General features: G+C 42.7%; 1 protein-coding gene across 6 annotated transcripts in view; it reads left to right on the top strand.

Moving 5' to 3' along the window:
- Positions 1-26,699, top strand: part of LOC120532652 (inactive N-acetylated-alpha-linked acidic dipeptidase-like protein 2) — a 2,009,486-nt gene that overhangs the window by 1,025,533 nt on the left and 957,254 nt on the right. For all 6 annotated transcript variants that reach the window (XM_039758865.1, XM_039758875.1, XM_039758892.1 and 3 more), the window contains one exon: positions 11,909-12,179. In XM_039758865.1, the coding sequence (XP_039614799.1) occupies positions 11,909-12,179 (271 nt within the window). The remainder of the gene's footprint in view (positions 1-11,908; positions 12,180-26,699) is intronic.

The raw sequence follows: 26,699 nt of genomic DNA, 5'->3' as shown, positions 1-26,699 counted from the left end.
GAAACATGCGAATTTCACCTATCTGATGTGTGGCCTGTAGTGCTGTAGCTTTTACCATTTATTGTGTTTTTTTTAAATTCTTATAAAGCTACAGGGTACTAGAGAGTTACCCAATAGCAGCTACCAATCCATCATCTACATCTTGATTGGCACTGATTGTGCTGATTGGGACTTTCATCAAAATATGATGAGCAAGATGTGATGTGATCTTAAAACATTTTTGTGTTTTTCTTTAGGATCTTCTACCACATAGAAGCCACAAATTAACTAAAAAACCTTATAGCTTCCAGTTAAACAGATTCATTGTAGAAATACGTCCTTGTCTTTTTCCAGACTCAGAACATTGATCTATTTATCTTCAGAAACAGTTAATGGTGCTGGAGCCTATGTAACCAGCTTCAAGAGAAATATAGGATGGGATGCCAATCCAACACAGGCCACACACATGCACACACTCAGGTTCACACATGACCTAATAAGCAACAAATTCAGATTGGCAACTCAAACCCTCCGTTAAACATTTGTCTCTCCTTGCATCCCTGCACTACAGTGGCCTCTGGCATGTGTTTATTACTTCTATTTTGTAGCAATTATTCTTCTTCTATTAGGTGAACATGCTCTGATTGAATGAATACAAAAAATACTGTCTTTCAGCCTCATCTGTTTAAGCACTTCACTATGTTTGCCTTTTCAGAAATCTTCCACATGGAAGCTGAATGTAGGGGTGAAAGAAAAATGGGGATGCAGTTGATATTGATATGGCAACAGATTAACCACCATTGAAAACCTAATAGAATTTCACTGTGTCTTGTTATCACACACCAACTAATATGTGTGCCTATTGTGGTTTAAACTTTACTTGCTTAACTGCAGCAATACAATATCTAACATTTTTGACGATTTATTTGCCTCTTTATCAGTGTACCCATTTCTTTAGAATTCTTTTGCAAGTTAAACAGAAACCCTCACAATATCCTGATCTTGCCACCTATCTAAGGAAAAAAAAAAGTTTAAGACTTACAGCACAACTCCTTAGAGGTGAATGGACAGAGAAGCGTATGCCGTATATAAAATACACATTTTATAGAAACTTCCAATTCTATACAGACACAGCAGCTTTAACATTCAGTGTACAGCTATATGTCAGTTCACAGGAAAAACAATGCCCATCTCTGTCTTCTCCACTACCACCTAACATTCTCAGCTCCTTCTCACCTTCTCTTCAGCTGCTTTGTTCTGATCCACAGAGCCTGTCATTCATTTCTCTCACTTTGACTCATTAAAATTTCGGACTGCAGCTCCTTTCATTCAGCTTCATCAGGGTCAGATGTCTGGTCGCATGTGCAAAGTCAGCGGTCACCCCAGATTGCACAAGGCCATCTTCATACTTAGCAGCCTTCTGGCATCCCCAGCCATCACTTTAGATTATCAACCTGACAGATACCATAAATCATAAGTACATTGCCCCTCAGCTAGTGTAACACTGGCTTCCGTCTTGTTTTAGGAAAATCTTCAAGACCCTGCCACTGTCTTAAATAGCTCTTAAAATCCAACTCTGTTTATGGGAGTTTTTAATGCTTAAAAATTACAGCTTACTCTTAAGTCATAAAATTGACATTATTTTGTAATTCTGCTGATAATCAAAAGTACTGTCTGTAGAATTATCTTCCAGCAAACAAGAAAAGGATACATTGCTCTTAATATTAAAAATCAGGCTGATAGCCCAGTAAATTAACATAGTCTGCTCCAGTATGGGGTATGGGTGCATGTGGTTTAGGATTAATTTTTGTCCATTGTTTAAATTATAGTAGTTCATGAACTGGGAGCACTACACAGCAAAAAGGCTAGTAGTTGTCAACAACTAAGACCAGCTTTAGACAACTATATGTTTTCAATTGTTTAAGGATTTGAAAGAACTTTAAATGAAGCCCTAATCACATCTATGTTTATTTATTTTTTAAATTATTTTCCTGTTAGATTTTGATGTAGTTTGGTGTTTGAGTAAGCATTGCCTACCTAAAGAGATGGAATTAGAAAACTGTTACACACCAGTAAGGCTGAAGTACATTACATTAAATACGAAGTCATTAATGCCAAATATCCTTTGCTTGGACAGCATAGTTAAACTGAAGTGGGACAGGCTAGATGGTTACCGATCATCTATACTAATAAAAGGCAAAGCCCTCACTGACTGACTCACTCACTCACTGACTCACTGACTCACTCACTGACTTACTCACTCACTCATCACTAATTCTCCAACTTCCCGAATAGGTAGAAGGCTGAAATTTGGCAGGCTTATTCCTTACAGCTTACTTACAAAAGTTAAGCAGGTTTCATTTCGAAATTCTACAAGTAATGGTCATAACGGTCGGCAGCGTCCGCCATGTTGAACTTTCTTATTTATGGCCACATCTTCACGAAATTTGGTAGGCGGCTTCCCTACGCTAACCAAAACCGTTGTACGTACTTATTTCGATGGTATGACGCCACTGTCAGCCACCATATTGAACTTTCCAACGTCACTAATTCTCCAACTTCCCATGTAGGTAGAAGGCTGACCCCATCTTCACGAAATTTGGTAGGTGGCTTCCCTGCGCTAACCAAAACCTAGTACGTACTTATTTTGGTGGTATGACGCCACTGTTAGCCGCCATATTGAACTTTCCAACGTCACTAATTCTCCAACTTCCCGTGTAGGTAGAAGGCTGAAATTGAGCAGGCTCATTCCTTACAGCTTACTTACAAAAGTTAAGCAGGTTTCATTTCGAAATTCTACGCGTAACGGTCATAATGGTCAACAACGTCCGTCATGTTGAACTTTCTTATTTATGGCCCCATCTTCACAAAATTTGGTAGGCGGCTTCCCTGCGCTAACCGAAACCATTGTACGTACTTATTTCGGTAGTATGATGCCACTGTTAGCCGCCATATTGAACTTTTCAATGGTCTTTTTACTTATGGGCCCATCTTCAAGACATTTGGTACAAGGGTTCCCAATGCTAACTGAATCCTACTTACGTACATATATACGTCCATAGCCTGCAGCTCGGTCACCGTGTGAAGCGCCGTTGGGTCCCCATCCCAAAGCCTCCCACGTTGTTGGCTGCCTGCCTATATAAGGCCGTCCGTTGCTCCAGTCTCTACATTTCCTTCTTTGCTTCGCCACGGGATTCACGTCTCCCTGCTGATAACTACAACCTTTTCATTTAATCCACGGCTTCTCCACTGTTTTATTGTTCATTTATTACGATTATAGTTATTGTGTAGGTATTTTAGACTTACTTTACATTGTTTAGGTACACATTTCCTTTATCATTCCAACCGTACCCCTATTAACATGTCTATCGAGGTGATCACCATCGATCAAAGAACTGTCACTTACCGAGTGGTTTCCATGCCCGGAGATGGCACCTGCCTTTTCCATTCTCTTTGTTACATATTGCACAGCCATATCAGGCTCACTCTTGATATCCGGAGGAACATTGTGTCTTATGAATTGAATGACTGGGACAGGTTCTGATGACGGTACAGGAAGATAATTATACTACACAGAAGCACTATAAGAGTGAAATGCTTAAGCCCCTTCACCTATGGATCTGCATGTTAGTTGATGGCTGCCGCTGAATTGTTCAGTTGTCGCTTTCAAGTGTACCGAAATGGCCAAATATTTTACACCTTTCGACAACCGCCAATGCCTCTTAAACATCTTAGATTCACAGGTGACGATTTCAGTAGTGGACACTTTGATGTTTATGAATGTTTAAACTCTCATAAGCTGGATGTGAAGTTATCGATGAAACCGTTTGTATACTTACAACGCTTGACGAATGTCTCTTCAACACAAGTCCTACAAATACTGTCGTAATTGAAACAAACCATGAAACTCAAACCGATTATGACAGCAGCAATCCAAGCTGTGAGATCTGAAACAAGATTACTGTTCAAATGGCCAACTGTACGTTGCATGCTCCAAGAGTAAGCTCAGCGCACAGCTTGGTCATATTACAACCGGAGGGCCGAACTCACAATGTGGTATACAAAGAGATCCTTAACAAATAATTATTGGTATATTTTCCTTCAGTTTAAAAAGGTTTAATTTTCTTCTTAATAAAAATTTTAAGGCTGTACTTCGCCGCTGCGAAGCACGGGTATTTTGCTAGTACTGTATATATCTCAAACTTTATCTTTATGTTAGGATTATGGGTCCCACCAATGTTGATGCTAGGTTATTTTGCACCTTAGGCTAAGCTTATTAGTGCACCAACCGACTGTTTGGTAGCTAGCCCATGCAGCTGGGTGTCCCCTAGGCGAATGCCTAAATTGCCTTAATGGTGGTGCCAGCCCTGGGTTCCACTAGTTTGTTATTCTGTTATACAGTAAATGCAATTTTTTATTAGTCATCTCTTGTGCCATTTATTTTTAGGAACCATTTATTTGCCAAGTTTTTCTATTTTTGTTGCTTTAAAGTTTAGAAGTATACTCAGTGTCTGTAGCCAATCCTGTCTGAAGAGCACTGTATAGAATTAAACTGTGCTTACTCCATTTTCTTTCACTTTGGTATCTGAAACCACTGCAATGGGTAGCAGACATCATGTACTGGTTGTTTTGCCCCATAATTTATTAAAGCTACAGTAGAGTCTCGCTTATCCAACCTTCGCTTATCCAACACTCTGTATTATCTGACGTCCTGCCACAAAAATAAAACAAAACGCATTAATCAGCAACAAGAACTGCAAGTTGCGAGCATGAGCGTTGTCTGTCTTTTGTTGCTAAGTTCATTTTTTCAGTCAAATTTTTCTGTTATGTTGTAAAACATGATTACAGTGGATTATGTGGCCAGCCCTCTCTGGCGTGTGTGTGTGCGCGCCTGTGTCTCTCTCACACGCGCTTTTCTGTGTGTGTGCGCCTGCCTGTGTCTCTTTTGCGCGTGTGTGTGTGCGTGCGTGCGCCTGCTTGTGTCTCTCTCGCACGTGTGTGTGCGTGCGCCTGCCTGTGTCTCTTTTGCACGTGTGTGTGTGCGTGTGTGCGCCTGCCTGTGTCTCTCTCGCGCGTGTGTGTGCGTGCGCCTGCCTGTGTTTCTCTCACGCGTGTGTGTGTGTGCGTGCGTGCGCCTGCCTGTGTCTCTCTCGCGCATGTGTGTGCATGCGCTTGCCTGAGTCTCTCTCGCGTGTGTGTGTGCGTGCACCTGTGTCTCTCTCTCAAGCACGTGTTTGTGTGCGTGCGTCTGTGTGTGTGTCTGTCTGTCTGTGTCTCTCTCGGGCGCTCTTTCTGTCTTGCTGCACAGGGAATACACAGGGAGAGATTAAACACATGCGGAAATCATCGGCGCGCACAAACCGAAAGGGAAACTGGCTCGTTCGTATACCTAGTGTGTGGTCGTGAACAGATGCAAAAGTTTGGCGAACTTTTTGGTCATAACCCGATTTGTATGTGTTCAGAGACGTTAATGAACCGAGGTTCCAAGGTAATGTGTAAAATTATAACATAGTTTGACGTTTAATAGGCTTTTTCTTAACACCTCCCATTATCCGACATTTTCGCTTATCCGACGTTCTGCCGGCCCCTTTATGTCGGATAAGCGAGACTACTGTAATTGCATGTACTGCGGTGGGCTGGCGCCCTGCTCGGGGTTTGTTTCCTGCCTTGCGCCCTGTGTTGGCTGTGATTGGCTCAAGCAGACCCCCCTGACCCTGTAGTTAAATAGCGGGTTGGATAATGGATGGATGGATAATTGCATGTAATATGCTTACTAATAATGTGTACTATGCAATGCAGTATTTAAAAAATTGTTTATTTGAAATGTGAGCAATTAAAGTAAAAGATCAACAAACATAGACTTCAAGAATATAAACTCCATTGTCAAGCTTTGAAGGGGAGAATTAAAAATCTGTGCTTAGCTTGGAGTGAAGTGCATCTGTGGCCTCTTGCTAAAATCATGTTTATTAGACACTTCTAACATAACACAATCAAGACAAATCAGCTTAATCTCTGTAATGCTATTAAAACACTGGAAGCAGGCATGTTGTTGCATATAGGAAGGCAGCAAATGGAATTGCCGCCTTGTTATGAGCTGGTAATTTGATTAACCGGTCTGTTACTGTCTTGTCAATCTAAACTAAATGAAATAGACTCCAGCAGATGATGTGGCCTCTCGCACTACCACTTTGTTCAGTTTACATCCAGCAGAACTAGAGCTTTATTTATAATCTACAGAAACTGGCTTTTAGGCTGTAGGCGCCAGTTGGCTGAAGATAAGACTTAATAAGAAAGGAAATTGATTTTTCTGGAAGAGATTTGAATATGATATGGCGACAGAATATTCGTTAAGAGCTTAATGTTCACAATTTATGAGAGATGCACACCCTCCCTGCCACAGCTTACTAGTTTCCCTAATCTTAGTTTTACTCAAACATCTATGTTATCAATGTGTATCTGGCAATAAGAAAAAGAAGGCCTGTTTTTGTATACAAAAGTATTTTGTTTTGCATTGCAGCTCTTTTTGTGTTTTGAGCTCAGTTTTTAAAACAAATACAATACATGGTGCTAGAATGCTTTCTTATTGGTGCCTAGCTAGGTTTTACTAAAATGCAAAAGCTAAAAAGGGTGGATTTTAAAAGGAATGGAAACTTTTCTTTCAGACAGCAATTACAAATTTGGCTAAAAAGGTGTGAAAGTGAGGGTTGAACAACGAGTTGGACGATACCCGGATATCACTTGAACAAGGCTACCTAAAGCAGCCGATGTGATCTGAGGTTCAGAATAAGCTTCATTCAGAGCAGGAGGAAACTTTGACATCTACTGCATTGGTATGGAGTTGAATTGGAAATATTCTCTCCATTTATACACAGAAGGTGACTTTTGCTTAGGGTTGCAGTAATACAAAAATTTGCTGCTTTGGCATATGAAATAAGATGGTGAGTGGGCAGCTACAACTGAAATGTAGTGCATACTGCCCATCACTGGCTACTGCATCAAAGATTCTCTGCTATATGCAGATGAGCCAAAAGTGAGTGGGCAACTCAAACTTAAGGCTGAATTTGCTTCATGGTTAATTTCATTTTCCCCCTCCCGATATGCCAATAAAAATGCATCATTTTTTCATTTTTGATTTGATATATTTTGTTAGTGCCCAAGAAAGTATTGTCTTTTTCCATGACCTTTGGGGGTCAGAGTGCAGGGTCAGGCATTAGGTAAAGATTTCAGGTTAAGGGCTTTTCTCAAGGGCCCAATGGAATAGGATCCCTTCTGGTAGTAACAGGATTTGAACTGGCAGCCTTCTAGATTCCAGAGCAAATCCTTAGCCTCAGAGCCACCACTCCACCATGTCTAGTGTCTTGAAAGTTTGAGTTACTCTGTATCTCTTCTTCCACATTTTTGATTCTGTTGGATGTTGTATCTTTGAATTTGAGAGATCAAGAGAAAGTCAGCTACTATATGTTTAACTGTTAAGTGTGTTTCTAAGATTTAAGGGCATGGTGTATTTGTTGATTTTTCACAGTATTTAAACTGATTGCTGAAGAGAAATGTTTCATTCACCCATCTTTAAAACTTCTTTATTTAATTAAATGATTGATGGGGGCTAAAGAGTATCTCTATAGCACATGTCAAGAGGAGGTAACCAAACCTGGATGACACACCATACCATCATAAGGACCTTCCCAGGAACAGCTACGCCAGCACTTACTTATACCAGACCAATTACTTAAAGTGTGCAACTAACCAAAATTAACACCTTTAATGATGTAGGAGAATTATTAGCGCAATTAGGGAAAACCTATATAGATACAGAAAAAAAATCTGGTATTTTCTTGTAGACAGTGACCAGACCAGGGGCCTCATTGTATAAATGGTGTGTACACAGAAAAATGTTGTGTACTCCTGTTTCCACACTCAAATCACGATGTATAAAACCTAAACTTGGTGTAAAGCCATGCACATTTTCACGCTAGCTCAAACCCTGGAGTACACAAGTTCTCTACTTGGTTTTGCAAACTGGCGGCACCCAGCGTCAGAGCAGTGCTTTTGTTCCAGTGTGGTTTCCCTTTCTTTTTAAGATCCACATCCCTGACGTGACTTTATTACATACACTGAAATTAACCACATATTGTTTATTAGTTTAAGGCATCTGATTGTAATTAACCTGTAACAATATATTGGTCCATGGAATGGCCAAACTATTCCAAATACCATAGCTGCTTTAGCGTTATTACTGTCACTGCACCTTCTTCTTCTTTCAGCTGCTTCCGTTAGGGATTGCCACAGCAGATCATCTGTTTCCATATTACTCTAACTACACCACTCGGAGTATTTATATCACTGCATCTGATTGTGGAATCACAACTCTACAGCAGCTGATCGGAAAGAGAATTATCGGTATACAGCATGTAGCACACGCTGCCTCAGCCATGCTGTCTATTGAACTGCTCCCATACTGCAAACGCTTCAGAGCCTTTCTTGTAGGGACATCGCGGTTCAGAAACAGTTTCATCCCAAGAACTATAAACACAGTCAATCAAGTGCTCCTTGTAGAATGCTTTGTACTTATAAGTACAATTTCCTCACTGTAAACTTGCAATACAGTTATAATATTGCACAACCTGCGCCACTTTATAAAGCACGTATTTACATATGATGACGATATCATTTTTAAGATGAGATGCAGCAAAATATGTTTAATATATTATACATATAAAATGTTAACATCATTTAAATAATCTATTTTTTAATAATTAAACATGTGAGGACACAGATTTGTAGCACTAGGAAGGAGCTGGCTCCTTTTTCAGGGATTGTTCCTGCCTCACGCTGTATTCTTGCTGGGGCTGCCACAATACTGGAAGGATAGATGGATAGAATAATTAAACATGTTCTACGAAGATATTTCAGTGTTCCTTAAAAGGTTTGAAGAATCGGTGTTCTAAGCTTACAGATGGCTTAACGTCTATTACAGAGTTGATTATGTGGCAATTGGGTACTTGGAAAAAGAAAAGGAAGGACAGTAATTGGGGGTTAGTATGTTTGAAAGAGACAGTACTGTTGCAATAAATTATTTAATCGAAGGTCGCGCATGGCGCAGCAAGCATCTTGCGTGAAGCGTGTTTAATACATGCTTTAATTGATATGATATGAATACTGAAATGATATCAAGTATACATCTCAGTATTTAAATTATTCAGAGAAATGTAATATCACCAATGTAATGGATTCTGTGTCCTGTCGGAGGAAGAGAAAGCCCGTTTAAGAAGCACGTAGTGATTCACACACATAGAGCACATAGAACACATACAAAACGTGCTACTTTACTTATGATGGGATTTTTTTTCCCAGTGTGTCACTATTTTTTTTTCTCTGTACCCTAATAAGCTTTCATATGACACTCAGATGGTGGGCTACGACTCGCTTTTTCATGGCAACTTTGATATCTGACAACTTCTTTTTTATTTTGGACACCTTGTGCAAAAGGTGCAACCTTGTGAACTTCAGCTTTTGAGTTTTTCTGACACTCTATGTCACTCAATCAACTTCCTTTTGTTGTTTGTACCACTGTTTAAAGGAACAAATAGTACATTTTCCTTGCTTTCACTTGGTATTTGCTGAAATTCTTCTATTTTCCCCCGTGCTATTGCCATCGCCATTTCACAGAACGCTGAGCTTAAGGCCTATTTATATTGATTTGCATATTCAAAGAGGCATAATTCTGGGAGGAGTTTGGGAGTGGAGCCAGGTGCGTGCACATGCATTACTTTTCACGCTGACTGGGACTTATGGAGCGGAAGAACATGGAAGTTGGCGATCGCACCGATTTATGTATCAGGATTTTTTTGTGTGTATGCACATTTCCGCTTCTCTCCGTACGCCATGTTTTAGTGTGAATTCTATGCACGCCGTTATTCATGAGGCACCAGGACTGGAACACAGAATTCTGGAGCTAAGGCAGCAACTTAATATCTTAACACTGGATAATACATAAGTTATATGTGTTGTGTTAAAGTTAAAGTTATATGTATATGTGTAAGTTACACATTGAGTAGCATAATACAACAAATATTTGAAAAAGAGTATATTTTTATAGTGGAGAGCAGAAACACATTTACAGTGCAGGTTATCGGCATGCATTGTGTATTTGTATATTATGTATGATTAACACTATCTTGTGAACTGTCTTTCAGACTAATTTTGCAATGTTAGGATACAATATGTGCATGCTGCTGCTTTATTGGTTTCATATTTTCAAGAAACAGAAGCTAAATGGAGAGCAGTTTGTTGTGAAAGCTCCAAGGTCAAGATGTATATGCAGGGCAATTAAATGTACCTTTTGTCACAACAAATGCAATGACATTAAAGGAAGAAAAAGGAAGTAGTAAAAGTATACAAAACTGAGCAAGTATTTTGCTGATGTGAAAACTTCTTGACACCTCACTTTCCAAAATAATCTATTGTTGCTCATTCTTAGCTGGTGTCTTTACTACTGGCCATAAAGAATGTGGAAACAAGTAAATAAATAAAAGTGAGCATAGTCTACACTTCTGGATAGGATAGAAGCTATTTCAATAACAAATTAATTTTATTGTAGGTGAAAAGTGCTGGTTAAACTGTTAAGTAAATAGCCTTGCCTCCACTATATGTACCATATAATGTATATAATATGTCCTCCTGTCTGTCTGTATTTTATCTGCATTGTTTTACCAAAGGATCTATTAGTGATCGGGAATAGAGGAAAATATCTTTCTACCTAAATTTGTGGAGGCGATTAGTCTACACAGCAGAAAACATTCTAGCAACAACCAATGACACTACCCATCATAATTAACCCTTTATTGATTAGGTTTCTGAAAGTCCTTAGTAACAGTAATAGTGACAGCATAATTCTTCGTCTTTTTCTTGTACTGCAGTCACTGTTAAAGTTAGTCTGGGTCACTACACATTCAGTGGCATTCAATGTAAACAATATAGATCATGCAAAAAAGGCAATTGGCACAGAAACAAACTAGATGTGCAAGAATGCTAATGTACTGCAGAAACAGTGGCAAAAATACTGAGCTGCTTTCTTTTGCTAATGAAGGGTCATCCATCTATCCATCCATTATCCAACCCACTATATCCTGACTACAGGGTCACAGGGGTATGCTGGAGCTAATCCCAGCCAACACAGGGCACAAGGCAGGAAACAAACCCCGGGCAGGGTGCCAGCCCACCGCAGGGCACACACACACACCCAGCACACACTAGGGACAATTTAGGATCACCAGTCCACCTAACCTGCATGTTTTTAGACTGTGGGAGGAAACCGGAGTAACCCGAGAAAACCCACGCAGACACGGGGAGAACATGCAAACTCCACACAGGGAAGACCCGGTAAGCGAACCCGGGTCTCCTAACTGTGAGGCAGCAGCGCTACCACTGTGCCACCATGCCCCCCATGAAGGGTCATACGGAACTGAAATAATTTTTTTTTTCCAAATTTGTGAGCTAATCATAAATTTTACTTCTTGTCTCTTTTGAGGTTAGTTCCAATTTTAATCAGCATCGAAATTATTTCTTTTATATGTACATGTACACACAAAGTGCTGTATATGCATGCTTATTTATACTGTAAGTAACTGATTTTTTTCTAAATCTCAAATAACATGTGGGGAATTATTGTAGATGTTCTTATTAGAAGTAGATTCAGCAGCGGAAAATTACAATTAGGCCACTTTGTTGCAATCAACTTTGAAGAATGATCATTATGATAAGGTCAGCATATACCTCATTGGAAGGCAGTGACATGCTCATTAGTTGTATCCTTAGCATTGTGTTAAAACTGGATGCCACTTGACATGTCTCACTATATTGCACAGGTCTGCATGACTGAAAAACTAACACCATTCATCCAGACTTACACTTTTTCTTTCTTGTATTTCAGGCATTTCTCACAGAAGGAAAAAGAGAAGATTTCTATTGCGAAATCCCTTGCAGAAAAGTGGAGAGAACTTGGATTATCTGAGGTCCAATTGTTCAATTACACTGTGCTCCTCAGTCTTCCTGGTCCCTCACCCAGCAATATTACTGATAAAGGCACTGGACAATGTTTCCTTCCTGAAGGAAGAGCATGCAATACCTGGGATCAAAAATCTACTGCTAATGGAGACCTGCTTTATAACTATGCATCCTACTCTGCACAGGGCACACTGGAGGTAATGGTCAGGACTGTTGGTTGGATATTCTGAGGGTAATGACCATGGGCCTCATTTATTAGACTTTGCATGGATTTAACCGTGAATATATGTGTACTGCAAAAAAACAGAAAAATGCATATGCCAGAAGAGATTAATAAAACTTGGCATATGCACATTTCTACACAATTTCCCCTTTATAAATCACAATTACCTTGTAAATATGCATAATATATGAATGTGCTTAATATGCAGGCCAGAACCATCCATATATGGAGCCTAATAATCAACCTCATACATATGCATTCACGATGCTGCAGAATTTCATTGGCTGGTAGAGCTATCTTCCTCCTGACACATCAAGACACCACCTCCTACATTCAAGAGTATCTGGTTGTTCTACGCAACTAATCACACAAGATTATGCATAGTATTATAGTGCCTTTCCTCTGCGTTCTGGGTGTTCTGGGAAAGGTGTTAGGTGCCAGTGTCTCAGTGGTTAGCTACTATCATTTGACACATGTAATGGCATGATTGCTGTTATAATGAACAGTACAGGCCGAATGAAGCACTGAGGGTTCACCCAGTTGCGTCACCAACAAGCCATTCACCATGTACAATACCATCATGTCTGCTAAAGTTACTTTGCCTCAAAATAAATGAATTATGGGTTGCCTCAGGCCATGGAGACCCATTCTCACCTTGGTATCATAGATGACCGGTGTGTAATAGAATTTAACAGCTTATGGTTAACAAAAGCATCTTCATTCTTTCTAGGTGCCTCTATTGTAATATGAGTGCAGTAAGTGTTTCAATAATGTTAGTAGAACCAGATACTGTTGTATATTACCTCTTTATGTTGGTAAAAACCTGTTCTATGTTATGTATGTACACCCATACCATATGAAAACTGGATGTGGTGCCTCACCAGTGAATTAATGGCTTCTAGCACAGAAGGCATGATGGAGTGAAACTTAGCTGAGATATTTCTGATCTGTTGGCCAGCAGCCTGTGCAGGACAGGGCAGAACCATGTTTTTAGAAAAGTGACTTTTTGCCGATTCATTATGGCTAATGTCCTATATTTATTTTATTTTGCCACATTAAAAGTTAAATCAGCTATTTGCTTACCTAATTAAAACTTCATATTCAAGTCCCTACACACACATAGATTTATTAGAATTGTGTAGAATGGCACTGTTTGTTAATTTTTAAGACAATGCATATACTGTTTTATCTTCCCTTTACAGGCACCTTTGCCCCTCCTCTGATTATACTAAACTGCCGTGTAAGCCCGGGGTCCTAGAAACTATTGAAATCAACAGAAAAAAAAATGAAATGTAGAGATGTCAGGTAATTGAAATGAATTACTCTGGGCATCTCTCTGCTTTGAGGATTTGTTTTGCTGATGTGCTTGCATTGCTTGTGCATTAGCGGCAGGAGGAAAAGTAAAATGGATACTGTTTTGCCGATGTTAGCGGCTAAGTGACTTTGTCTTTCTTCAGAGGTTTCATTTTGCTGACATGCTGGCCCCACTCATGTTATTAGCGGCTAAGCGAGTTTTCTGTTTCCTCGTAGTTAGAGCCCTTACCCCGACTCCACCTCTCACTTCTGGACCGGACTGACACACACACTTCCACGCATAGATATTTATGTATAAGAAAAGAATACAAAATCCTTCCATTTCTAATTGCTCACAAGCACTTTTAGGTTCAAGATTGACATTAGCGACATACAGAGCACATTTATCTTGATTAAGACTGTCCAAAATATTTTCAAGATTCAACCTGTAAACGTTGCAATCGAGCTCCAGCATCACTGGGCCACATGTTTTTCGGTGTGCACCAAATTAACAACATTTTGGATAAAAATCTTTGAATGCCTTTCAGACAGCCTTGATGTCACAATCACTCCTAACCCATTAACAGCTATGTTTGGTGTACTGCCAGATGGGTTTAAACTGGAGAAGGACAAACAAACTGTAATTGCCTTTAACACACTGTTAGCAAGTAGACTTATATTGCTCAACTTGAAGAATCCCAGTTCACCACCTTTAAGTCAGTGGGTAACTGATGTGGTATACTAACTGAAACTGGAAAAAATCAAACCCTCACTCAGAGGCTCTGTTGAAAACATTTTAAAAATATGGCGGGATCTAATCAATTATATTTTAGAATAATCTTCTATATCAGGGAAAAGGATAGTCTTCTTTTATTTGCGTTTCAAAAATTGGCCTTGTTGGCTGGTTTTCCTGTTTCTTTTGTTTCGGGGGTGGAAGGAGGTTGAGTTTTGCTTTTGTTAAGTTTGATTTGAATGTATGGATTGGTAATTGCTTTTAATTAATATAAAAAAAGACATTATTGACATATATGTTTGAGAGGAGAAAAGGTACAGTAGGAATGAGCTAATACATTATTTTACGCTTGTCGTGTCAGCCCAAACCTTTCCAAATCCATTTTATCCCTCAAGTCCACCTTAGCTCTGAAGTAAGAAGAAAAAGAATGATATTTATTTTATAAAGTGCTTTTAAAAGCAGTCATCTCGAATGATAATAAAACAATAAGATAACAAATGTGCTGACAGTGACAAGGACAAATAGCTAAAAGCCACAGAGTACTGTTTTATGAGACATGCAATATCCACAACTTCACCAGCAGTAGAAACACAAGCTAATTCAAAATCACTGTGACTAGAATACAAAATGTCAGCCTGAGATTGTCCAAAAAGAAAACAACAAAGAAGGCTGTTTTAGCACAAATTGTGAACACAAAGGGAAATTGTTCACAATAACAGTTTTCAGTACTTTAGGTGGTACCTGGTAGCCCATTGTACAACCCATGAATGCCCATTCCCAGTTTTTGAGGGAGGTAGTAATCATTTTGGAAAGCAGTGCACATTTTCGTTATTAAAAATGGTTAGAAAGAGGACAGACAGCATCTCTGCAACTTATAAAGAGTGGCAGTCATTTTTGAACATTGCACAGCCTGTCTTTTTTTGAAATGTGAAGGGGACCCTCTCCCTCTAGATGGGGACAAAACTACATGCCCAAAAAAGGTTGTTAGCGTTGACATCACTTGTAACAGGTTTACAATATTCTGTAAATATAAAAATATCTTGTATTTATAGTTAAAAAATAATTTCAGTTGTAGAAGGTGGTGTTAAATAGAATTGTTTTTATGTTGTCAATGAGTAATTTCCTATTTTTCAAAGCTTAGCGGCACATGTTTGTTGACTCCCATCAAGCCTTTGTGTTAGATGGTTGTTAATAAAATAATTGGGAATATAAATATCATGGTGCCAATAAAGATAAACTCAATGACTTTTAAGTGCTTTGGAAGGTGACGATATGTGATAGTTAATATAATCAAGAAAGCACAAAAGATGCCATTGGCAATTGCTTGTAGTGATGAGAATTCACATTGTTGAAGCTATGATAAGCATACACTGTGATTATGATTCCCCTCTTGTTCCATGAAGAATTCTATTCATGTAAGTGCTGACATTAGTTGAACATTATGCATCCCATCAGGCATTCTGGCTGTTTCCTTAGTGATATGGTGACACACAATGAACATACTGGCGTTGAGTACCAGCAATTACTAGCTGTGGGCATAATGTCACCATGGTTCCCTTAAAGGACCGTAAGCAATTTCACCTTCTTGTACTTACTGGTGTAGTGATTTGTTAGACCTGCTTTCTAATAAAGACATAAAAGAATGATTTCTATGAGAATCTGAGACAGTTTTTAGAAGATGTATTCACAAGGGTAAGACTTGTCAGTCTTTTTAATTCTCACTCCTTATGACACTGTAATTCATTCATTCTTATGTTTTATTCACTTGATGGTATTCCAATCCAATCATTTAATTAAACCTTTTTTTTAATTGATCTGTATCCTCTAATCAGTTATTACACAGTAATAGCACCCTTCAAATATTCTTTACCCTTATTGCAAGGGAAATTCTCAGCAACAATGCAAAATTTTAAAACAAAGTTGAAAACAGAAATAATTACATTCACATCTATCACACAAGTGTGACATCCAAAACTATACACACACTAAAGTAAAAATGTTAAGAGTGATTGTAACTATGCCATTGTGTGTATTCAAATTTACTTGGGTTAAGTCTGGCATGATGAGAGAAGGCATTTTACAGCCTGATGATGGCATTAGGTCAGGTAGCACACCATGGAGCACACCATGCAGGAATGATCCAGTGATTTAAGGTACTCCTAGACAGCATGTCATGAAGAGCATAGGCAGCATTAGTCATAATGGCTTCATACCTACAACGAGTCCAAGGTCAGGCGTATAATGCAGCTTGCTCTACTGACAGAGGTGGGTAGAGAAGCCAAAAATTGTACTCAAGTAAGAGTAGCATTACTTCTAAATAATATTACTCAAGTAGAAGTAAAAAGTAGTCATCCAAAAAATTACTCAAGTAAAAGTAAAAAAGTATTTGATGAAAAGACTACTCAAGTACTGAGTAACTGTTTGAACATAATAAATGATTTACTTTTTTGAAATGTTGTAATGAGACAGACAAAAACTATAAAATAATGTGCAAATTCTGCTATTCCCAAATAATAAAATTAAAAAAAAAGTAAAAATAAATTACATCTTTACAAAATAAAGATGCACAAATATAACAAAATTCCAAATCTCAGTTTTTCACAATAAAGCTTCTGAAGCCAATACCTACGGTAGGTAACATGTATGTTTGAACAGTGCAAACTACTTACAATGAAAAGATATCCTGTACACTTGTATAATACTACATATTCACTTGCCCACCAAATAGCACAGCTGACAGAAAATAACATTAGAACAAGGCAGCTTGTGCACCTACAAGAAGTCTCACTTTACCTTGACTGTCTATGTCTGTGCATTTTTAATTAAAACATGCGTGTTCTTCACTCAGTGAAGTGATGGTTAAGCTTCAGCAGGAGTTGGCTGTCATTTTTCATGTACAAGTGGAACCTTGGATTGCAAGACGAGCTAAAATTTTTTACTAAATCTTGACTTGATAAACGAGCGAGGTCTTCCAATCCGAGTAGTCCGTATACATTTTGTCTGCCGAGCGTCACGTGATCACAACTGAGCTGATGGTTTTTCTCTCTCTTGCTGCGGAATGGTGGGCAATCGACAGTTGGCGTGCCTCACTCATATAGTCAACTTCCGTAGTAGCGTATACTGTTTACTACAGCATTGTGACCACGTGTGTGTGCTGTGATGTGTGAGTCCCCGTCTTTCATCCCAAAACACAAAGCTGAGTCTCAATACTTTAGCAACACCATCTTTATTCTGCTTGAAACAGGAACAGCGTGGTTATTTATTGTAGCGGGATCTGCCACTCTCCTATACACATACACAGCAGTCAGGCAGGGTCATGCCCAGGTTAGTGGCCAAGTAATACTGTGCCATGATGATTTATAATATTCCTTGTTTCTTGTGTAACCAGTTAACAGCAGGTGGTTATAGCATGACTGCAATCTTTTTGGGTTCGCTTTAATGTCGAACTGCTACAGTGCTGGATGCCTGAGGTTGCTTTGGGATGCTCTTCCGTGTGTCGTCCCATTGGGTGAAATCCCACAAGAGTTTAGAAACTCACTCACACCAGCCATGATTCTTTTCAAAGGTAAAGTGCAGGTTAATTTGTTTTATGTAGTTTTACTTTGTATTTTGTACTAGCAAAATACCCGCGCTTCGCAGCGGAGAAGTAGTGTGTTAAAGAAGCAATGAAAAGAAAAGGAAACATTTTGAAAATAACGTAACCTGATTGTCAATGTAATTGTTTTGTCACTGTTGTGAGTGATGAGTGTTGTTGTCATATATATATTGTAAAAGGACCGAGGAGACAGCAATAAGGGTTGGGGTTTCCGGCCCCGTATATTGTACAGAAAAGAAAACAGGTCTTTGAAATAAACAAAACAGTTCATAACGCGACGCCGACTCCGGGCGTCGCGGCCATTTTATTGGGGAGGAGCCGGAAGTGGAGGGATGCTGGGAAGGACCGCAAGGGAGGATGGGAAGGATGACGCCAGGGCAAGATGGCGGAGGAAGGGCGGAAGTATCGACTGCGGTCAATCCAGGCCTATGGTGCAGGAAGGTCTTTCTTTCTACGGGGAAGCAGAGGGAGAAAGTTAATACCCCACCATTCCCTGGCGGCGAATGGTTTCCCAGGTGCTATCGAATCAATCCGCTGCCTCCTACTGCGTGGCGTGACCCCGATCCCCCTTAGCCCAGGACCGCCAGGTCGGGCGGACCTAACCGAGAGGTCGGAATACGAGAGAGGGCATCGGCATTGGCCTGAAGGGTGCCCCGCCGATAAGTGACAGTGAACTTATACGGCTGTAAGTCCAGGAACCACCTGGTGACCCGCGGATTCGACTCTTTGTGTAGGGACATCCACTGAAGTGCAGCGTGATCAGTCACCAGAGCGAATTGCGACCCAGCAGGTAGTACGGAGGTGGGTCACTGCCCACTTAATGGCCAAGGCCTCCCTCTCCACTGCCGCGTCCCGGGTCTCCCGGTCCATCAGTTTCCGGCTAAGGTACATCACAGGGTGTTCGACACCATCGACGCTTTGGCTCAGCACGGCACCCAGGCCTGTGTCCGAAGCGTCGGTCTGGAGAATAAACGGGAGCCCAAAATCGGGCGTCCGTAACACAGGTGCCGACGTTAGGGCCTTCTTTAGGTCACTGAACGCGTGTTCTGCTTTGTCGGTCCACACCACGTATAGGGGCGCCCTTTTTGTCAGGTCAGTCAAGGGTGCTGCTCTTCGAGAAACGGGAACAAACCGGCGGTAGTAACCGCAAGCCCCAAGAAAGCCTGCACCTGTTTCTTGGTATTCGGACGGGCCATTCTAAGATGTCTTTAACTTTGGAGCTCTGTGGCGCACCTGTCCTTGTCCCACGAGGTAGCCTAAATATTTGGCCTCCTTTAATCCAAAAACACTTCCGGGGTTTATGCGGAGGCCGGCTTTAGCCAGTGTTCGGAGGACAGCTGCGACCTGCAGTAGATGCTCCTCCCAGGTGCCGGAATAGATGACAACGTCATCCAGGTAGGCGGCACTATAGGACTGGTGGGGCTTCAGCACTCTGTCTACCAGACGTTGGAAGGTCGCCGGGGGCCCGTGCAGCCCAAATGGGAGGACCTTGTACTGCCAGTGCCCGCTAGGGGTGCTAAAGGCCGTTTTCTCCTTTGCGGATGCCGTTAAAGGAATTTGCCAATACCCTTTGTCATGTCAAGGGTAGTCAGATACGAGCCGCACTCCAGCCGCCAAGGAGGTCGCCAATGCGGGGCATGGGGTAGGCATCGAACTTGGAGATCTGATTCAGACGCCTAAAGTCATTACAGAACCTCCAGGAGCCGCCTGGCTTGGAGACGAGGACAATAGGGCTGGACCAGGGACTATGGCTCTCTTCAATTATGTCCATGTCCAACATACGTTTCACCTCCAGTTCGACCTCTGCGCTGCTTTGCCTCCGGAGTCGGTAGGGCCTCTCCGGACGATTACCCGGCTCCGTGACTATATCGTGGCAATCAGCGCGGTCCGCCGGGTGACTCGCCACTACCTCGGGATGGCTCGGAGTGTTTGGGCTAACTCCTGCCGCTGCTTGGGGTCAGCTCTTCGCCGAGGTTAAGGGCAGTTGTGCTTGCGAAAGGGAGAGTGACCTATGGGAGCTGGGGCTCCTCTCTATCTCTCAGGGCTTTAACAGGTTGACATGATAGATCCTCTCACTCGGTCGACGATTGGGCTGTTTCACCAAATAGTCGACGAGTCCTTTTCTCTCCTTAACCTCGTAAGGCCCTTGCCAGTGAGCGAGCAGCTTCGAGTGGGAGGTCGGGACGAGCACCATAACTCGGTCCCCCGGGCGGAACTCCCTGAGGACGGAGTTGCGGTTGTAACACCGGCCTGCGCTGCTTGCGCACGAGTCACGTGCTCTTTTAGGAGGGGCCTGATCTTTGTGAGTCGGTCGCGCAGTTGCGCCACGCACTCAAAATGTTAGAGGAGGGAAGAGCCTCGCCTCCCAGCCTTCTTTTAGGATGTCGAGGATTCCCGGGGTTGTCGCCCGTATAGTAATTCAAAGGGGAGAAGCCTGTAGAGGCCTGGGGTACCTCCCGGTAGGCAAAAGCACGGCGGGAGGAGCTGGTCCCAGTTCCTGCCGTCCGCTGACTACCTTGCGGAGCATCTGCTTAAGCGCCTGATTAAACGTTCACCAACCCGTCCAGTTTGCGGGTGATAGACTGACGCTTTCAGGTGCTTTATCTGCAGTAATTTGGCTACCTCCTTGAACGTATCCGAAGTGAAGGGCGTACCCTGGTCCGTGAGGACCTCCTTGGGTATGCCCACGCGTGAAAACAATTAACCAGTTCCCGCGATGCTTTTAGTATTAGCGGGCGCGGGGGACCCGCCTCTGGGTACCGGGTGGCATAGTCCACCATGACTAGGATATACTTGTGGCCACGGGTTGAGGGCTCCAGGGTCCCACCAAATCGACCCCTATCCTTTCAAAGGGGATGTCCACGAGGGAATAGGGACTAGAGGAGCACGGTCCCTCCTAGGAATCTGGCGGGTCTGGCACTCGGACAGGATTGACAGAACCGCGGACCTCCTCATTGATCCCAGGCCAGTAAAAGCGGAGCTTAATCCTCTCCAGTGTTTTTTCGGCCCCGAGGTGGGCGCCTAGGAGGTGAGCATGTGCCAGCTCGCATATCTCCCGCCGGAAGGTACGCGGAATTAGCAACAACTTCGCACCTCGCCTCATGGGTAGCCACCGGTACAACAGATCATTCTCAAGGACAAAGAAGGGTTCCCGCGGTGTGGATCCGTCCGCTGTTGAGCTGTTAGGCAGAACGACGCATTCGGGCAAAGCGCAGGGAGTCATCATTCCACTGCTCCCTCTTAAAGGAGGCGGCGTGGACCGAAATTGATGGTCCAGGCGCCGAGAGGGTCTTGGGGCCTGGGCCGGGAAGAGTTCCTGGCTAGTCCCTTCTCCGCGGAATCTTCGGGTCAAGGTCCGTAGCCACGAAAGGTCCCCCGAGACACCAGCGCCCATAGGGCCTGCCCTTGTGCACGGCGTGGAGGCCGCGGGAGGGGTGCCTTTTCCCCTCATAACAAGATCCAACGAGGCCCCGAGCGCGAATGGCTTACCGCTGATTCTTTTAGACCAGTCTTGTCCCAAAATCACTGGGAAGGGGGGGTCAGGTAACACAGCGACCGTCATTTGATTGGTTCCCCTTCCAGGTGACATAGCAGTGAGCGGAACGATATGACCTAGTCCCCCCATGCACACAGGTGACCAACAAATGCTGTTTTAACCACTGTTGCGGTAAGACAAAACGGCGAGCAACAATGGTAATGTTGCTGCCGGAATCAAACAAAGCCACCACGGCGTGCCCATTTAGCAACACCACTCCCGTGATTCGACTCGCCAAGGGATGCGGCGGGTACAATACCTCTCCGCGATGTCCAGCTGCAGTCCATAGGCTCCGGGCGATGTGATGGGGCAGTTTGGCAGCAGGTGACGGTCTCGCCACACTTGAAACAGCGCGCGGACCCGCCTCTCTGGCTCTGGCTGGCGCTTCTGCAGCGCGGCGAGGGCTCGGGGTGGCCGCCCGTCCCTGCCGGTTCCCGCGAGCAGGCTTTTCTGACCCCCAAGTCGGAGGACCGCCAACTGACGCTCCAGGACGCCGAGGAGGCCCGACATGTTCTGATAGGCGTGTCCCCGACCTGCTGGGCGAGGGAACTGGGCATCGCATTGACCAGGCCTTCACAGGCCACCCGCCGACCACTTTCCGCCTGCCGGGTCCTCTGGCCGTAGCCAGCGCCCATCTTGCCCCAGAACTTCGAGCGCCTGGGCGCGAAGGGCTTTTCAGGGTCAAAGACCCGGTTCCGCTATTCGGCCGCCTGCTGGCCCGGTCTAATGCCGTAGCGGGCCAGTATTTCGGGCTTGAGGAGGTCGTAATTAGCGGCCTCCTCCTCAGGGAGGTCATAATAGGCCCAGCGCTGGTCCCTTCAGGTATGGCGCCAGGATGGACGCCCACTGACCGCTGCCACTCGCTCCGGGTGGCCGTCCTCTCAAACATGCCCAGGTAGGCGTCGACGTCCTCCGAAGGGCCCATCGGGACTAAAGGAGGAGGCGGCTGCCTGGGCGGGTCTGGTCTCGCCCGTTGGGCTTCCACTAACCTGGCCTTCGTGGCCTCCAGCTCCCGGTGGTGGCGGCTTGCGCAAGCTGCAGCGCCTGGAGCTGGTCATTCATTCCTGCAGCACGTGTTGAGGTCCTGTCCCTCCGTCATTCCGGGATCTCTATCCTGCCGACTACGCCAGATGTAAAGGACCGAGGAGACAGCAAGGGTTGGGGTTTCCGCCCCGTATATTGTACAGAAAAAAAACAGGTCAAAAAATAAACAAAACAGTTCATAGCGCGCCGACTCCTGGCGCCGCGCCATTATTGGGGAGGAGCCGGAAGTGGAGGGATGCTGGGAAGGACCGCAAGGGAGGATGGGAAGGATGACGTCAGGGCAAGATGGCGGAGGAAGGGCGGAAGTATCGCCTGCGGTCAATCCAGGCCTATGGTGCAGGAAGGTCTTTCTTTCTATGAGGAAGCAGAGGGAGAAAGTTAATACCCGCCATTCCCTGGCGTGAATGGTTTCCCAGGTGCTATCGAATCAATCCGCTGCCTCCTACTGTGCTGACAAGTGCGTGATAATATATATATATATATATATATATATATATATATATATATATATACACACACACATAAACATATATATATATATATACATATCTATACATATACACATATATACATACATATATATCTACATATATACACACACATATATACACACATATACATACATACACACACATATATACACACAAATACATATATATATATATACATACATACACACACACATATATAAACATATATATACATATACATACATATCTACATATATACACACACAGCTATTTCAGTATCAGTGCAATACACTGTTTGTTAAACGGTTGACTCCCGCTCTTACGTGCAATAAGAAATCAAATCATTCAGTTGTCTTTGCTCATATGTCATTTTAGAGCTGGACGCCTGGCATCTTTTTTGGCCACAAGTTCGTTTCTGTTTGGTGTGAAGTTCTGTGTTGTGGAGATTCTCAGGATGGATTGCAGGTGCTCATCAGTGAGGCGACTCCTGTGTGCTGTTTTGTTAGTCTTTATCACTGAGAAGAGCTTCTCACACAGATATGTGCTACCAAACATGCACAAGGTTCGAGCCGCATGTAGACTGGCTTTTTTTGTTCTTCAAAGTCACCAAAGCGCCAAGCAAACTCAGTGCGCAATAACTCTAGTAAGCGGTAAGTGTTAGGCAAGGCAGCTGAAGCGCTGCATTATGGGATCTGTAGTTTATTGTGTTACCAGCTTCATATACCCTGGCTTTAATAACAATAATACAGTATATAAAATGATCTCGGGCGGATATAATTACACGGGGGCGGATGTGGCCCATGACCCTTGAGTTTGACACATATGGACTAAATAGAACTTGAAAAGATATATTTTTCAAATGTGATCGCAATTCAGATAGAGTTGACGCCAAGACTACAGCCTGCATGCCTCAATGAGTCATCCTCCCCTCGCTCTTACTTTTTTACCGTTCATCTAATGAATACACTGAGTATGGCTTTACCAAAACAATCATTGATGGCGTATAAAGTATCCATTATTCGAGTATGTAGATCGGGTTATATATATATACCCGCGTATCTAGGAGAAGTAGTGTGTTAAAAAGGTAGAAAAGAAAAGGGAACATTTTAAAAATAGCGTAACATGACTGTCAATATACAGTATTTGTTTTGTGAGTGTTACTGAGTGTTGCTGTCATCAAGGATTTGATTATCATTATTTCTTTCAATCGGGTTCAGTATTTGTAGGATGTGTTGTGTTCAAGTTACATTCCGTGTTTGTCAATCGTTGTAAAGATGACAGGTTTCATTCATCGATTCGTTTCTTACTGCATCAATAAACAGCTCGTCTTCTTCTTTATCTGAGACCTGACACACTGCATGCACGGGTATTTTTTACACTGTCTTCCTTTAGCGGGACATTGACTTTTTCCAACGTGTGCTTTGTTTCCGCAGTAGTTGGATTTATGAATATGCTTTTATGTATCAGACGCTTCATATTTTTTGCTGCCTTTTCAATTGTGTAATTTGTTTTTTGTTCAGCGCTCTTTGGAACTGTTGCTTTTTATCTGTGCACTGCGTCAGTTCACGTGAGCCACTCGGTGTACTTGCATCGAAGGTTCCCAGCTGTGCAGGTGCCATCTCGTGCTATGTCCATAGCTTTATTTAATGTTACCTTAGTCCTGGCACTTAAAACTTTCTCTCGCAGTTTCGCTGAGTTTGTGTCAAACACCACCCTGACCATCTCATCTTCCTCTCCATTAGCACAGTCCTTCACCCGTGAATATTTACCCGTGGCAGTTTGCTATTGGATTGCCGCTGACGGACGGCCTTATATGGGCAGGCACTAAATTACAAACGCCAGCGGCAGCCTGTCTATGAACTTAATTTAAAGTGTAGTTTTACATTGTGCTTTGTTTCAAGTAGCAGAACTCATGAATATGGTTGTATATGTCACTGCCGCTTCTTATTGTTTCGCTGCCTTCTCAATTATATAATGCATGTTTTCTTGAGCGTTTTTTTGAGGTCTTCCTGGTTTTCTATGTACTGCGTGATTACGTGGGAGGCGTGATGATGTCACACGAAACTCCACGGCGTTGAAGCTCATCTCCATTACAGTAAATGGAGAAAAACTGCTTCCAGTTATGACCATTACGCGTAGAATTTCGATATAAAACCTGCCCAACTTTTGTAAGGAAGCTGTAAGGAATGAACCTGCCAAATTTCAGCCTTCCACCCACACGGGAAGTTGGAGAATTAGTGATGAGTCAGTGAGTGAGTGAGTGAGTGAGTGAGGGCTTTGCCTTTTATTAGTATAGACTAGCAAAATACCCGCGCTTCGCAGCGGCAAAGTACTGCATTAAAATTTTTATTAGGAAGAAAATTAAACCTTTTTCAACTGATGGAAAATATGCCAATAATTATTTGTTAAGGATCTCTTTGTATACCATGTTGTCAGTTCGGCCCTCCGGTTGTAACATGACCAAGCTGTGCACTGAGCTTACTCTTGAGCATGCAACGTACAGTTGGCAATGTGAACAGTAATCTTGTCTCAAATCTCACAGCTTGGATTGCTGCTGTCATAATCAGTTTGAGTTTCATGGTTTGTTTCAATTACGACAGTATTTGCAGGATTTGTTGTGTTGAAGTGACATTTAGCATCTGTCAAGCGTTGTAAGTACACAACCGGTTTCATCGATAAAATCACATCCAGCTTTTGAGAGTTTAAACATTCATAAACATCAAAGTGTCCACTACTGAAATCGTCAGCTGTGAATCTAAGATGTTTAAGAGGCATTGGCGGTTGTCGAAAGGTGTCAAATATTTGGTCATTTCGGTACACTTGAAAGCGACAACCGAACAATTCAGCGGCAGTCATCAGCACACATGCAGAACCATAGGTGAAGGGCTTAAGCATTTCACTCTTATAGTGCTCCTGTGTAGTCTAATTATCTCCTGTACCGTCATCAGTCCACACCTTGAACCTGTCCCAGTCATTCAATACATAAGACACAATGTTCCTCCGGATATCAAGAGTGAGCCTGATATGGCTGTGCAATATGTAACAAAGAGAATGGAAAAGGTAGGTGGTATCTCCGGGTATGGAAACCACTCGGTAAGTGACAGTTCTTTGATCGATAGTGATCATCTTGATAGGCATGGTAATGGGGGTTGGAATGATAAAGGAAATGGGTACCTGAGCAATGTAAAGTAAGTGTAAAATACCTATACAATAACTATAATTGTAATAAACAAACAATAAAACAGCGAAGAAGCCGTGGATTAAACAAAAAGGCTGTAGTTATCAGTAGGGAGACGTGAATCCCGTGGCAAAGCAAGGAAGGGAATGTAGAGACGGAGCGGCGGACGGTCTTATATAGGCAGGCAGCCAACAGCGTGGAGGCGTTAGGATGGGGGACCCAACACCACCTCACACGGTGACCGAGGTGCAGGCTATGGACATATATATGTACGTAAGTAGGATTCAGTTAGCGTTGGGAACCCGTGTACCAAATTTCTTGAAGATGGGCCCATAAGTAACAAAGACTGTTAAAAAGTTCAATATGGCGGCCGACAGTGGCATCATACCACCGAAATAAGTACGTAACATTGGTTTCAGTTAGTGCAGGGAAGCCGGCTACCAAATTTCGAGAAGATGGGGCCATAAATAAGAAAGTTCAACATGGCGGACTTTGTTGACCGTTATGACCGTTACGCGTAGAATTTCGAAATGAAACCTGCTTAATTGTTGTAAGTAAGCTGTAAGGAATGAGCCTGCCAAATTTCAGCCTTCTACGAACACGGGAAGTTTGAGAATTAGTGACTTTGGAAAGTTCAATATGGCGG

This window comes from Polypterus senegalus, chromosome 1, assembly GCF_016835505.1.
Source record: "Polypterus senegalus isolate Bchr_013 chromosome 1, ASM1683550v1, whole genome shotgun sequence".
Taxonomy (NCBI): domain Eukaryota; kingdom Metazoa; phylum Chordata; class Cladistia; order Polypteriformes; family Polypteridae; genus Polypterus; species Polypterus senegalus.
The sequence above is the reverse complement of the archived record's forward strand: the minus strand, read 5'-3'. Positions and strand labels throughout refer to the sequence as shown.